Source organism: Bombina bombina, chromosome 9 (assembly GCF_027579735.1).
Source record: "Bombina bombina isolate aBomBom1 chromosome 9, aBomBom1.pri, whole genome shotgun sequence".
NCBI classification, from domain to species: domain Eukaryota; kingdom Metazoa; phylum Chordata; class Amphibia; order Anura; family Bombinatoridae; genus Bombina; species Bombina bombina.
The window spans coordinates 281,452,258-281,467,232 of record NC_069507.1 but is presented as its reverse complement, the minus strand read 5'-3'; the positions used below and the strand labels follow the sequence as shown (position 1 = coordinate 281,467,232).

The 14,975-nt window shown below is 38.9% G+C and overlaps 1 protein-coding gene across 1 annotated transcript in view; it reads left to right on the top strand.

Annotated features, from left to right (window-relative positions):
• Positions 1-13,120: 13,120 nt before the first annotated feature.
• ING4 (inhibitor of growth family member 4) overlaps positions 13,121-14,975 on the top strand; it is an 86,854-nt gene continuing 84,999 nt past the window's right edge. The window contains exon 1 of the mRNA XM_053693065.1: positions 13,121-13,157. Coding sequence (XP_053549040.1) covers positions 13,121-13,157 — 37 coding nt within the window. The remainder of the gene's footprint in view (positions 13,158-14,975) is intronic.

The window sequence follows — 14,975 nt, the reverse complement described above, 5'->3', positions numbered from 1 at the left end:
ACCAAAAAAAGTTGCACTGAACTCTGACCAGTGCGATATCGCCTGCTGGCACTTTACTCAGCGGCCAGTACACTGTGTATAGGCATATATCCTCCAGATGACCTTTGTATTTCTGTGGATTCGACTCAAGGATATGTGAACCTTAGAAAATAGAGAGGGGACTCCACATAGTGTAATATGTCTTTTCAAAAGGATGGAGGAAACATGTATTATGCTTACCAAAGGAATAGGCACTGTTCTGTGACCAGTGCAGTCTCGCCTGCTAGCACCTTATACAGCGGCTAGTATGCTGTGTGTTGGTGTGTCCTCTCTGTTTTTTGGAGTATACGACTCTCTGTGAAAAGTCTTCAGTTGTAGCCGTGCACGTTACTTTGTAATGGAATGTCTGTTGTATTGTTACAACCGAGTATATAATGGTTGTAACTATTTAGGTAGTTTGTAACTTAACGGCACTAAATAAAAATTGGAAAAAGTTGGACAACTTCCAGATAAAATTTAAAAGGCTTTAATGACGCGTTTCTCAACCAGCTACGGGTCGTTTCATCAGATATAAAGCAGATAAAATACACTTCAAATTGTAACATTATATACACATTTGACTAATTAAAACTGGAAGTTGTCACTAAAAAAATAACCAATGGGTACATCTGAAAGACTCCAGCTGAGGTGTCAAAATCGTGTCCTCAGCTGTTACATTCTAGCATTATTTAAAAGTTATTAGACAATCAAGGGATTTAACAGAAAACACTGTTACCATAATGTGTTCATGTCGATGTCAAAGAAATAGGGGTATATATACACAAAATCCTTTTAATTAGTCAAATGTGTATATAATGTTACAATTTGAAGTATATTTTATCTGCTTTATATCTGATGAAACGACCCGTAGCTGGTTGAGAAACGCGTCATTAAAGCCTTTTAAATTTTATCTGGAAGTTGTCCAACTTTTTCCAATTTTTATTTAGTGCCGTTAAGTTACAAACTACCTAAATAGTTACAACCATTATATACTCGGTTGTAACAATAAAACAGACATTCCATTACAAAGTAACGTGCACGGCTACAACTGAAGACTTTTCACAGAGAGTCGTATACTCCAAAAAACAGAGAGGACAAACCAACACACAGCATACTAGCCGCTGTATAAGGTGCTAGCAGGCGAGACTGCACTGGTCACAGAACAGTGCCTATTCCTTTGGTAAGCATAATACATGTTTCCTCCATCCTTTTAAAAAGACATATTACACTATGTGGAGTCCCCTCTCTATTTTCTAAGGTTCACATATCCTTGAGTCGAATCCACAGAAATACAAAGGTCATCTGGAGGATACATGCCTATACACAGTGTACTGGCCGCTGAGTAAAGTGCCAGCAGGCGATATCGCACTGGTCAGAGTTCAGTGCAACTTTTTTTGGTAAGCGCAATATTTGTGTTTAATTTCTGCTGTGAAACAAACAATATCACACTATTGGCGCCCTCTTTTCTTCTCTCTTTTTTTCTGCCACAGTTTACCCACCCGCTCTCTGGGACCAAGAGGAGCTGCCCCGCCAGAAAAAACGTCCGGCGGCAATCTGTTTCTATGGACTAAGACACTGTATATTAACACGTTGGGACTTGGTATTATATCTATGATAACTATTACTTTGCTTTAGAAGACATATTGTTTTCAGTCTTGTTGTATCTTTTGTTTTTCTATTTGCATGTTTTCAGTCTTGTTGCATCTTTTGTTTTTCTATTTGGGTGCAGAGTTATATGTCACTCCCATTTTTTTCCCGCCCCGATTTTTCAAAACTAACAGCGTGCCTTTTTGTATCCCCTTCTGGGATACTATAGAGTGATTTCACACTGACACTATAACACACTGACACAATTACACTATAACACACTGACACAATTACACTATAACACACTAACACTAGAACACACTGACACAATTACACTATAACACACTAACACTAGAACACACTGACACAATTACACTAGAACACACTGACACAATTACACTATAACACACTAACACTAGAACACACTGACACAATTACACTATAACACACTAACACTAGAACACACTGACACAATTACACTATAACACACTGACACAATTACACTATAACACACTGACACTATAACACACTGACACAATTACACTATAACACACTGACACTATAACACACTGGCACAATTACACTATAACACACTGACACTAGAACACACTGACACTAGAACACTATAACACACTAACACTAGAACACACTGACACAATTACACTAGAACACACTGACACAATTACACTATAACACACTGACACAATTACACTATAACACACTGACACTATAACACACTGACACAATTACACTATAACACACTAACACTAGAACACACTGACACAATTACACTATAACACACTAACACTAGAACACACTGACACAATTACACTATAACACACTGACACAATTACACTATAATACACTGACACTATAACACACTGACACAATTACACTATAACGCACTGACACAATTACACTATAACACACTGACACAATTACACTATAACACACTAACACTAGAACACACTGACACAATTACACTATAACACACTGACACTATAACACACTGACACAATTACACTATAACACACTGACACTAGAACACACTGACACAATTACACTATAACACACTAACACTAGAACACACTGACACAATTACACTATAACACACTAACACTAGAACACACTGACACAATTACACTATAACACACTGACACAATTACACTATAACACACTGACACTAGAAAACACTGACACAATTACACTATAACACACTAACACTATAACACACTGACACAATTACACTATAACACACTGACACTATAACACACTGACACAATTACACTATAACACACTGACACAATTACACTATAACACACTAACACTAGAACACACTGACACAATTACACTATAACACACTAACACTAGAACACACTGACACAATTACACTATAACACACTGACACTATAACACACTGACACAATTATACTATAACACACTGACACAATTATACTATAACACACTAACACTATAACACACTGACACAATTACACTATAACACACTAACACTAGAACACACTGACACATTTACACTATAAAACACTGACACATTTACACTATAACACACTGACACTATAAAACACTGACACAATTACACTATAACACACTGACACAATTACACTATAACACACTAACACTAGAACACATTGACACAATTACACTATAACACACTAACACTAGAACACACTGACACAATTACACTATAACACACTGACACTAGAAAACACTGACACAATTACACTATAACACACTAACACTATAACACACTGACACAATTACACTAGAAAACACTGACACAATTACACTATAACACACTAACACTAGAACACACTGACACAATTACACTATAACACACTAACACTAGAACACACTGACACAATTACACTATAACACACTGACACAATTACACTATAACACACTGACACTAGAACACACTGACACAATTACACTATAACACACTGACACTATAACACACTGACACAATTACACGATAACACACTGACACTAGAACACACTGACACAATTACACTATAACACACTGACACAATTACACTATAACACACTAACACTAGAACACACTGACACATTTACACTATAACACACTGACACAATTACACTATAACACACTGACACTAGAAAACACTGACACAATTACACTATAACACACTAACAGTATAACACACTGACACAATTACACTATAACACACTAACACTAGAACACACTGACACAATTACACTATAACACACTGACACTAGAAAACAATGACACAATTACACTATAACACACTGACACAATTACACTATAACACACTGACACTAGAAAACATTGACACAATTACACTATAAAACACTAACACTAGAACACACTGACACAATTACACTATAACACACTAACACTAGAACACACTGACACAATTACACTATAACACACTGACACAATTACACGATAACACACTAACACTAGAACACACTGGCACAATTACACTATAACACACTGACACAATTACACTATAACACACTGACACTAGAACACACTGACACAATTACACTATAACACACTGACACTAGAACACTATGGCACAATTACACTATAACACACTGACACAATTACACTATAACACACTGACACAATTACACTATAACACACTGACACTATAACACACTGACACAATTACACTATAACACACTGACACAATTACACTATAACACACTAACACTAGAACACACTGACACATTTACACTATAAAACACTGACACAATTACACTATAACACACTGACACTAGAAAACACTGACACAATTACACTATAACACACTAACACTATAACACACTGACACAATTACACTATAACACACTAACACTAGAACACATTGACACAATTACACTATAACACACTAACACTAGAACACACTGACACAATTACACTATAACACACTGACACTAGAAAACACTGACACAATTACACTATAACACACTAACACTATAACACTAGAAAACACTGACACAATTACACTATAACACACTAACACTAGAACACACTGACACAATTACACTATAACACACTAACACTAGAACACACTGACACAATTACACTATAACACACTGACACTAGAACACACTGACACAATTACACTATAACACACTGACACTATAACACACTGACACAATTACACGATAACACACTGACACTAGAACACACTGACACAATTACACTATAACACACTAACACTAGAACACACTGACACATTTACACTATAACACACTGACACAATTACACTATAACACACTGACACTAGAAAACACTGACACAATTACACTATAACACACTAACACTATAACACACTGACACAATTACACTATAACACACTAACACTAGAACACACTGACACAATTACACTATAACACACTGACACTAGAAAACAATGACACAATTACACTATAACACACTAACACTATTACACACTGACACAATTACACTATAACACACTGACACTAGAAAACATTGACACAATTACACTATAACACACTAACACTAGAACACACTGACAAAATTACACTATAACACACTAACACTAGAACACACTGACACAATTACACTATAACACACTGACACAATTACACGATAACACACTAACACTAGAACACACTGGCACAATTACACTATAACACACTGACACAATTACACTATAACACACTGACACTATAACACACTGACACAATTACACTATAACACACTGACACTAGAACACACTGGCACAATTACACTATAACACACTGACACAATTACACTATAACACACTGACACTATAACACACTGACACAATTACACTATAACACACTGACACTATTACACACTGACACAATTACACTATAACACACTGACACTAGAACACACTGACACAATTACACTATAACACACTAACACTATAACACACTGACACAATTACACTAGAACACACTGACACAATTACACAATAACACGCTGACACAATTACACTATAACACACTGAAACTATAACACACTGACACAATTACACTATAACACACTGACACTAGAACACACTGACACAATTACACTATAACACACTAACACTAGAACACACTGACACAATTACACTATAACACACTAACACTAGAACACACTGACACAATTACACTATAACACACTGACACAATTACACTATAACACACTGACACAATTACGCTATAATACACTGACACAATTACACTATAACACACTGACACTATAACGCACTGACACAATTACACTATAACACACTGACACAATTACACTATAACACACTGACACAATTACACTATAACACACTAACACTAGAACACACTGACACAATTACACTATAACACACTGACACTATAACACACTGACACAATTACACTATAACACACTGACACTAGAACACACTGACACAATTACACTATAACACACTAACACTAGAACACACTGACACAATTACACTATAACACACTAACACTAGAACACACTGACACAATTACACTATAACACACTGACACTAGAACACACTGACTGACACAATTACACTATAACACACTAACACTAGAACACACTGACATAATTACACTATAACACACTGACACAATTACACTATAACACACTGACACTAGAAAACACTGACACAATTACACTATAACACACTAACACTATAACACACTGACACAATTACACTATAACACACTGACACTAGAAAACACTGACACAATTACACTATAACACACTGACACAATTACACAATAACACACTAACACTAGAACACACTGACACGATTACACTATAACACACTAACACTAGAACACACTGACACAATTACACTAGAACACACTGACACAATTACACTATAACACACTGACACTATAACACACTGACACAATTACACTATAACACACTGACACAATTACACTATAACACACTAACACTATAACACACTGACACAATTACACTAGAACACATTAACACTAGAACACACTGACACATTTACACTATAAAACACTGACACAATTACACTATAACACACTGACACTAGAAAACACTGACACAATTACACTATAACACACTAACACTATAACACACTGACACAATTACACTATAACACACTAACACTAGAACACACTGACACAATTACACTATAACACACTAACACTAGAACACACTGACACAATTACACTATAACACACTGACACAATTACACTATAATACACTGACACTATAACACACTGACACAATTACACTATAACACACTGACACAATTACACTATAACACACTGACACTATAACGCACTGACACAATTACACTATAACACACTGACACAATTACACTATAACACACTGACACTATAACACACTGACACAATTACACTATAACACACTGACACTAGAACACACTGACACAATTACACTATAACACACTAACACTAGAACACACTGACACAATTACACTATAACACACTGACACAATTACACTATAACACACTAACACTAGAACACACTGACACAATTACACTATAACACACTGACACAATTACACTATAACACACTAACACTATAACACACTGACACAATTACACTATAACACACTGACACAATTACACTATAACACACTGACACAATTACACTATAACACACTAACACTATAACACACTGACACAATTACACTATAACACACTGACACTAGAAAACACTGACACAATTACACTATAACACACTAACACTATAACACACTGACACAATTACACTATAACACACTAACACTAGAACACACGGACACAATTACACTATAACACACTGACACAATTACACTATAACACACTGACACTATAACACACTGACACAATTACACTATAACACACTGACACTAGAAAACACTGACACAATTACACTATAACACACTAACACTATAACACACTGACACAATTACACTATAACACACTAACACTAGAACACACGGACACAATTACACTATAACACACTGACACAATTACACTATAACACACTGACACTATAACACACTGACACAATTACACTATAACACACTAACACTAGAACACACGGACACAATTACACTATAACACACTGACACAATTACACTATAACACACTGACACAATTACACTATAACACACTGACACTATAACACACTGACACAATTACACTATAACACACTGACACTATAACACACTGACACAATTACACTATAACACACTGACACTAGAAAACACTGACACAATTACACTATAACACACTGACACAATTACACTATAACACACTGACACTATAACACACTGACACAATTACACTATAACACACTGACACTAGAAAACACTGACACAATTACACTATAACACACTGACACAATTACACTATAACACACTAACACTAGAACACACGGACACAATTACACTATAACACACTGACACAATTACACTATAACACACTGACACTATAACACACTGACACAATTACACTATAACACACTGACACTATAACACACTGACACAATTACACTATAACACACTGACACTATAACACACTGACACAATTACACTATAACACACTGACACAATTACACTATAACACACTGACACTATAACACACTGACACAATTACACTATAACACACTGACACAATTACACTATAACACACTAACACTAGAACACACGGACACAATTACACTATAACACACTGACACAATTACACTATAACACACTGACACTATAACACACTGACACTAGAAAACAATGACACAATTACACTATAACACACTGACACAATTACACTATAACACACTGACACTAGAAAACATTGACACAATTACACTATAACACACTAACACTAGAACACACTGACACAATTACACTATAACACACTAACACTAGAACACACTGACACAATTACACTATAACACACTGACACAATTACACGATAACACACTAACACTAGAACACACTGGCACAATTACACTATAACACACTGACACAATTACACTATAACACACTGACACTAGAACACACTGACACAATTACACTATAACACACTGACACTAGAACACACTGGCACAATTACACTATAACACACTGACACAATTACACTATAACACACTGACACTATAACACACTGACACAATTACACTATAACACACTGACACTATAACACACTGACACAATTACACTATAACACACTGACACAATTACACTATAACACACTAACACTAGAACACACTGACACATTTACACTATAAAACACTGACACAATTACACTATAACACACTGACACTAGAAAACACTGACACAATTACACTATAACACACTAACACTATAACACACTGACACAATTACACTATAACACACTAACACTAGAACACATTGACACAATTACACTATAACACACTAACACTAGAACACACTGACGCAATTACACTATAACACACTGACACTAGAAAACACTGACACAATTACACTATAACACACTAACACTATAACACTAGAAAACACTGACACAATTACACTATAACACACTAACACTAGAACACACTGACACAATTACACTATAACACACTAACACTAGAACACACTGACACAATTACACTATAACACACTGACACTAGAACACACTGACACAATTACACTATAACACACTGACACTATAACACACTGACACAATTACACGATAACACACTGACACTAGAACACACTGACACAATTACACTATAACACACTAACACTAGAACACACTGACACATTTACACTATAACACACTGACACAATTACACTATAACACACTGACACTAGAAAACACTGACACAATTACACTATAACACACTAACACTATAACACACTGACACAATTACACTATAACACACTAACACTAGAACACACTGACACAATTACACTATAACACACTGACACTAGAAAACAATGACACAATTACACTATAACACACTAACACTATTACACACTGACACAATTACACTATAACACACTGACACTAGAAAACATTGACACAATTACACTATAACACACTAACACTAGAACACACTGACAGAATTACACTATAACACACTAACACTAGAACACACTGACACAATTACACTATAACACACTGACACAATTACACGATAACACACTAACACTAGAACACACTGGCACAATTACACTATAACACACTGACACAATTACACTATAACACACTGACACTATAACACACTGACACAATTACACTATAACACACTGACACTAGAACACACTGGCACAATTACACTATAACACACTGACACAATTACACTATAACACACTGACACTATAACACACTGACACAATTACACTATAACACACTGACACTATAACACACTGACACAATTACACTATAACACACTGACACTAGAACACACTGACACAATTACACTATAACACACTAACACTATAACACACTGACACAATTACACTAGAACACACTGACACAATTACACAATAACACGCTGACACAATTACACTATAACACACTGAAACTATAACACACTGACACAATTACACTATAACACACTGACACTAGAACACACTGACACAATTACACTATAACACACTAACACTAGAACACACTGACACAATTACACTATAACACACTAACACTAGAACACACTGACACAATTACACTATAACACACTGACACAATTACACTATAACACACTGACACAATTACGCTATAATACACTGACACAATTACACTATAACACACTGACACTATAACGCACTGACACAATTACACTATAACACACTGACACAATTACACTATAACACACTGACACAATTACACTATAACACACTAACACTAGAACACACTGACACAATTACACTATAACACACTGACACTATAACACACTGACACAATTACACTATAACACACTGACACTAGAACACACTGACACAATTACACTATAACACACTAACACTAGAACACACTGACACAATTACACTATAACACACTAACACTAGAACACACTGACACAATTACACTATAACACACTGACACTAGAACACACTGACTGACACAATTACACTATAACACACTAACACTAGAACACACTGACATAATTACACTATAACACACTGACACAATTACACTATAACACACTGACACTAGAAAACACTGACACAATTACACTATAACACACTAACACTATAACACACTGACACAATTACACTATAACACACTGACACTAGAAAACACTGACACAATTACACTATAACACACTGACACAATTACACAATAACACACTAACACTAGAACACACTGACACGATTACACTATAACACACTAACACTAGAACACACTGACACAATTACACTAGAACACACTGACACAATTACACTATAACACACTGACACTATAACACACTGACACAATTATACTATAACACACTGACACAATTACACTATAACACACTAACACTATAACACACTGACACAATTACACTAGAACACACTAACACTAGAACACACTGACACATTTACACTATAAAACACTGACACAATTACACTATAACACACTGACACTAGAAAACACTGACACAATTACACTATAACACACTAACACTATAACACACTGACACAATTACACTATAACACACTAACACTAGAACACACTGACACAATTACACTATAACACACTAACACTATAACACACTGACACAATTACACTATAACACACTGACACAATTACACTATAATACACTGACACTATAACACACTGACACAATTACACTATAACACACTGACACAATTACACTATAACACACTGACACTATAACGCACTGACACAATTACACTATAACACACTGACACAATTACACTATAACACACTGACACTATAACACACTGACACAATTACACTATAACACACTGACACTAGAACACACTGACACAATTACACTATAACACACTAACACTAGAACACACTGACACAATTACACTATAACACACTGACACAATTACACTATAACACACTAACACTAGAACACACTGACACAATTACACTATAACACACTGACACAATTACACTATAACACACTGACACAATTACACTATAACACACTAACACTATAACACACTGACACAATTACACTATAACACACTGACACTAGAAAACACTGACACAATTACACTATAACACACTAACACTATAACACACTGACACAATTACACTATAACACACTAACACTAGAACACACGGACACAATTACACTATAACACACTGACACAATTACACTATAACACACTGACACTATAACACACTGACACAATTACACTATAACACACTGACACTAGAAAACACTGACACAATTACACTATAACACACTGACACAATTACACTATAACACACTAACACTAGAACACACGGACACAATTACACTATAACACACTGACACAATTACACTATAACACACTGACACTATAACACACTGACACAATTACACTATAACACACTAACACTAGAACACACTGACACAATTACACTATAACACACTGACACAATTACACTATAACACACTGACACAATTACACTATAACACACTGACACTATAACACACTGACACAATTACACTATAACACACTGACACTATAACACACTGACACAATTACACTATAACACACTGACACTAGAAAACACTGACACAATTACACTATAACACACTGACACAATTACACTATAACACACTGACACTATAACACACTGACACAATTACACTATAACACACTGACACTATAACACACTGACACAATTACACTATAACACACTGACACTAGAAAACACTGACACAATTACACTATAACACACTGACACAATTACACTATAACACACTAACACTAGAACACACGGACACAATTACACTATAACACACTGACACAATTACACTATAACACACTGACACTATAACACACTGACACAATTACACTATAACACACTGACACTATAACACACTGACACAATTACACTATAACACACTGACACTATAACACACTGACACAATTACACTATAACACACTGACACAATTACACTATAACACACTGACACTATAACACACTGACACAATTACACTATAACACACTGACACAATTACACTATAACACACTAACACTAGAACACACGGACACAATTACACTATAACACACTGACACAATTACACTATAACACACTGACACTATAACACACTGACACAATTACACTATAACACACTGACACTATAACACACTGACACAATTACACTATAACACACTGACACTATAACACACTGACACAATTACACTATAACACACTGACACTAGAACACACTGACACAATTACACGATAACATACTGATATTATAATAATATATAAGACACTATAGCCATTTCCGCCCCACCTAATATGGCGCCTGCATATATTATATCCAGCTCCCCGTTTGTACTTCCGGTCATTAGCGGAAGTTGATGATTTACCATCAAAATGGCGGCTGGCATGTATCTAGAACATTATCTGGATAGTGAGTGACCTGCGCTCGCGTGCTTGTAGCTGCACCTTATAACCGTGCTAATTGCCTTCCTGTGTGTGAGCGCGCGTTATATGCCCCCTCCTGTGTGTGTGGCACATGCCCCCTCCTGTGTGTGTGGCACATGCCCCATTCTGTGTGTGTGACACATGCCCCCTCCTGTGTGTGTGGCACATGCCCCATTCTGTGTGTGTCACTTGTCCCCTCCCGTGTGTGTGACACATGCCCCCTCCTGTGTGTGCGGCACATGCCCCCTCCTGTGTGTGCGGCACATGCCCCCTCCTGTGTGTGCGGCACATGCCCCCTCCTGTGTGTGCGGCACATGCCCCCTCCTGTGTGTGCGGCACATGCCCCCTCCTGTGTGTGTGGCACATGCCCCATTCTGTGTGTGTGTCACTTGCCCCCTCCTGTGTGTGCGGCACATGCCCCCTCCTGTGTGTGCGGCACATGCCCCCTCCTGTGTGTGCGGCACATGCCCCCTCCTGTGTGTGCGGCACATGCCCCCTCCTGTGTGTGCGGCACATGCCCCCTCCTGTGTGTGCGGCACATGCCCCCTCCTGTGTGTGCGGCACATGCCCCCTCCTGTGTGTGCGGCACATGCCCCCTCCTGTGTGTGCGGCACATGCCCCCTCCTGTGTGTGCGGCACATGCCCCCTCCTGTGTGTGCGGCACATGCCCCCTCCTGTGTGTGCGGCACATGCCCCCTCCTGTGTGTGCGGCACATGCCCCCTCCTGTGTGTGCGGCACATGCCCCCTCCTGTGTGTGCGGCACATGCCCCCTCCTGTGTGTGCGGCACATGCCCCCTCCTGTGTGTGCGGCACATGCCCCATTCTGTGTGTGCGGCACATGCCCCATTCTGTGTGTGCGGCACATGCCCCATTCTGTGTGTGCGGCACATGCCCCATTCTGTGTGTGTGTCACTTGCCCCCTCCTGTGTGTGCGGCACATGCCCCCTCCTGTGTGTGCGGCACATGCCCCCTCCTGTGTGTGCGACACATGCCCCCTCCTGTGTGTGCGGTACATGCCCCCTCCTGTGTGTGCGGCACATGCCCCCTCCTGTGTGTGCGGCACATGCCCCCTCCTGTGTGTGCGGCACATGCCCCCTCCTGTGTGTGCGGCACATTCCCCCTCCTGTGTGTGCGGCATATGCCCCCTCCTGTGTGTGCGGCACATGCCCCCTCCTGTGTGTGCGGCACATGCCCCCTCCTGTGTGTGCGGCACATGCCCCCTCCTGTGTGTGCGGCACATGCCCCCTCCTGTGTGTGCGGCACATGCCCCCTCCTGTGTGTGCGGCACATGCCCCCTCCTGTGTGTGCGGCACATGCCCCCTCCTGTGTGTGCGGCACATGCCCCCTCCTGTGTGTGCGGCACATGCCCCCTCCTGTGTGTGCGGCACATGCCCCCTCCTGTGTGTGCGGCACATGCCCCCTCCTGTGTGTGCGGCACATGCCCCCTCCTGTGTGTGCGGCACATGCCCCCTCCTGTGTGTGCGTCACTTGTCCCCTCCCGTGTGTGTGACACATGCCCCCTCCTGTGTGTGCGGCACATGCCCCCTCCTGTGTGTGTGGCACATGCCCCATTCTGTGTGTGTCACTTGTCCCCTCCTGTGTGTGCGGCACATGCCCCCTCCTGTGTGTGTGGCACATGCCCCATTCTGTGTGTGTCACTTGTCCCCTCCTGTGTGTGCGGCACATGCCCCCTCCTGTGTGTGTGGCACATGCCCCATTCTGTGTGTGTCACTTGCCCCCCTCCTGTGTGTGCGGCACATGCCCCCTCCTGTGTGTGTGGCACATGCCCCCTCCTGTGTGTGT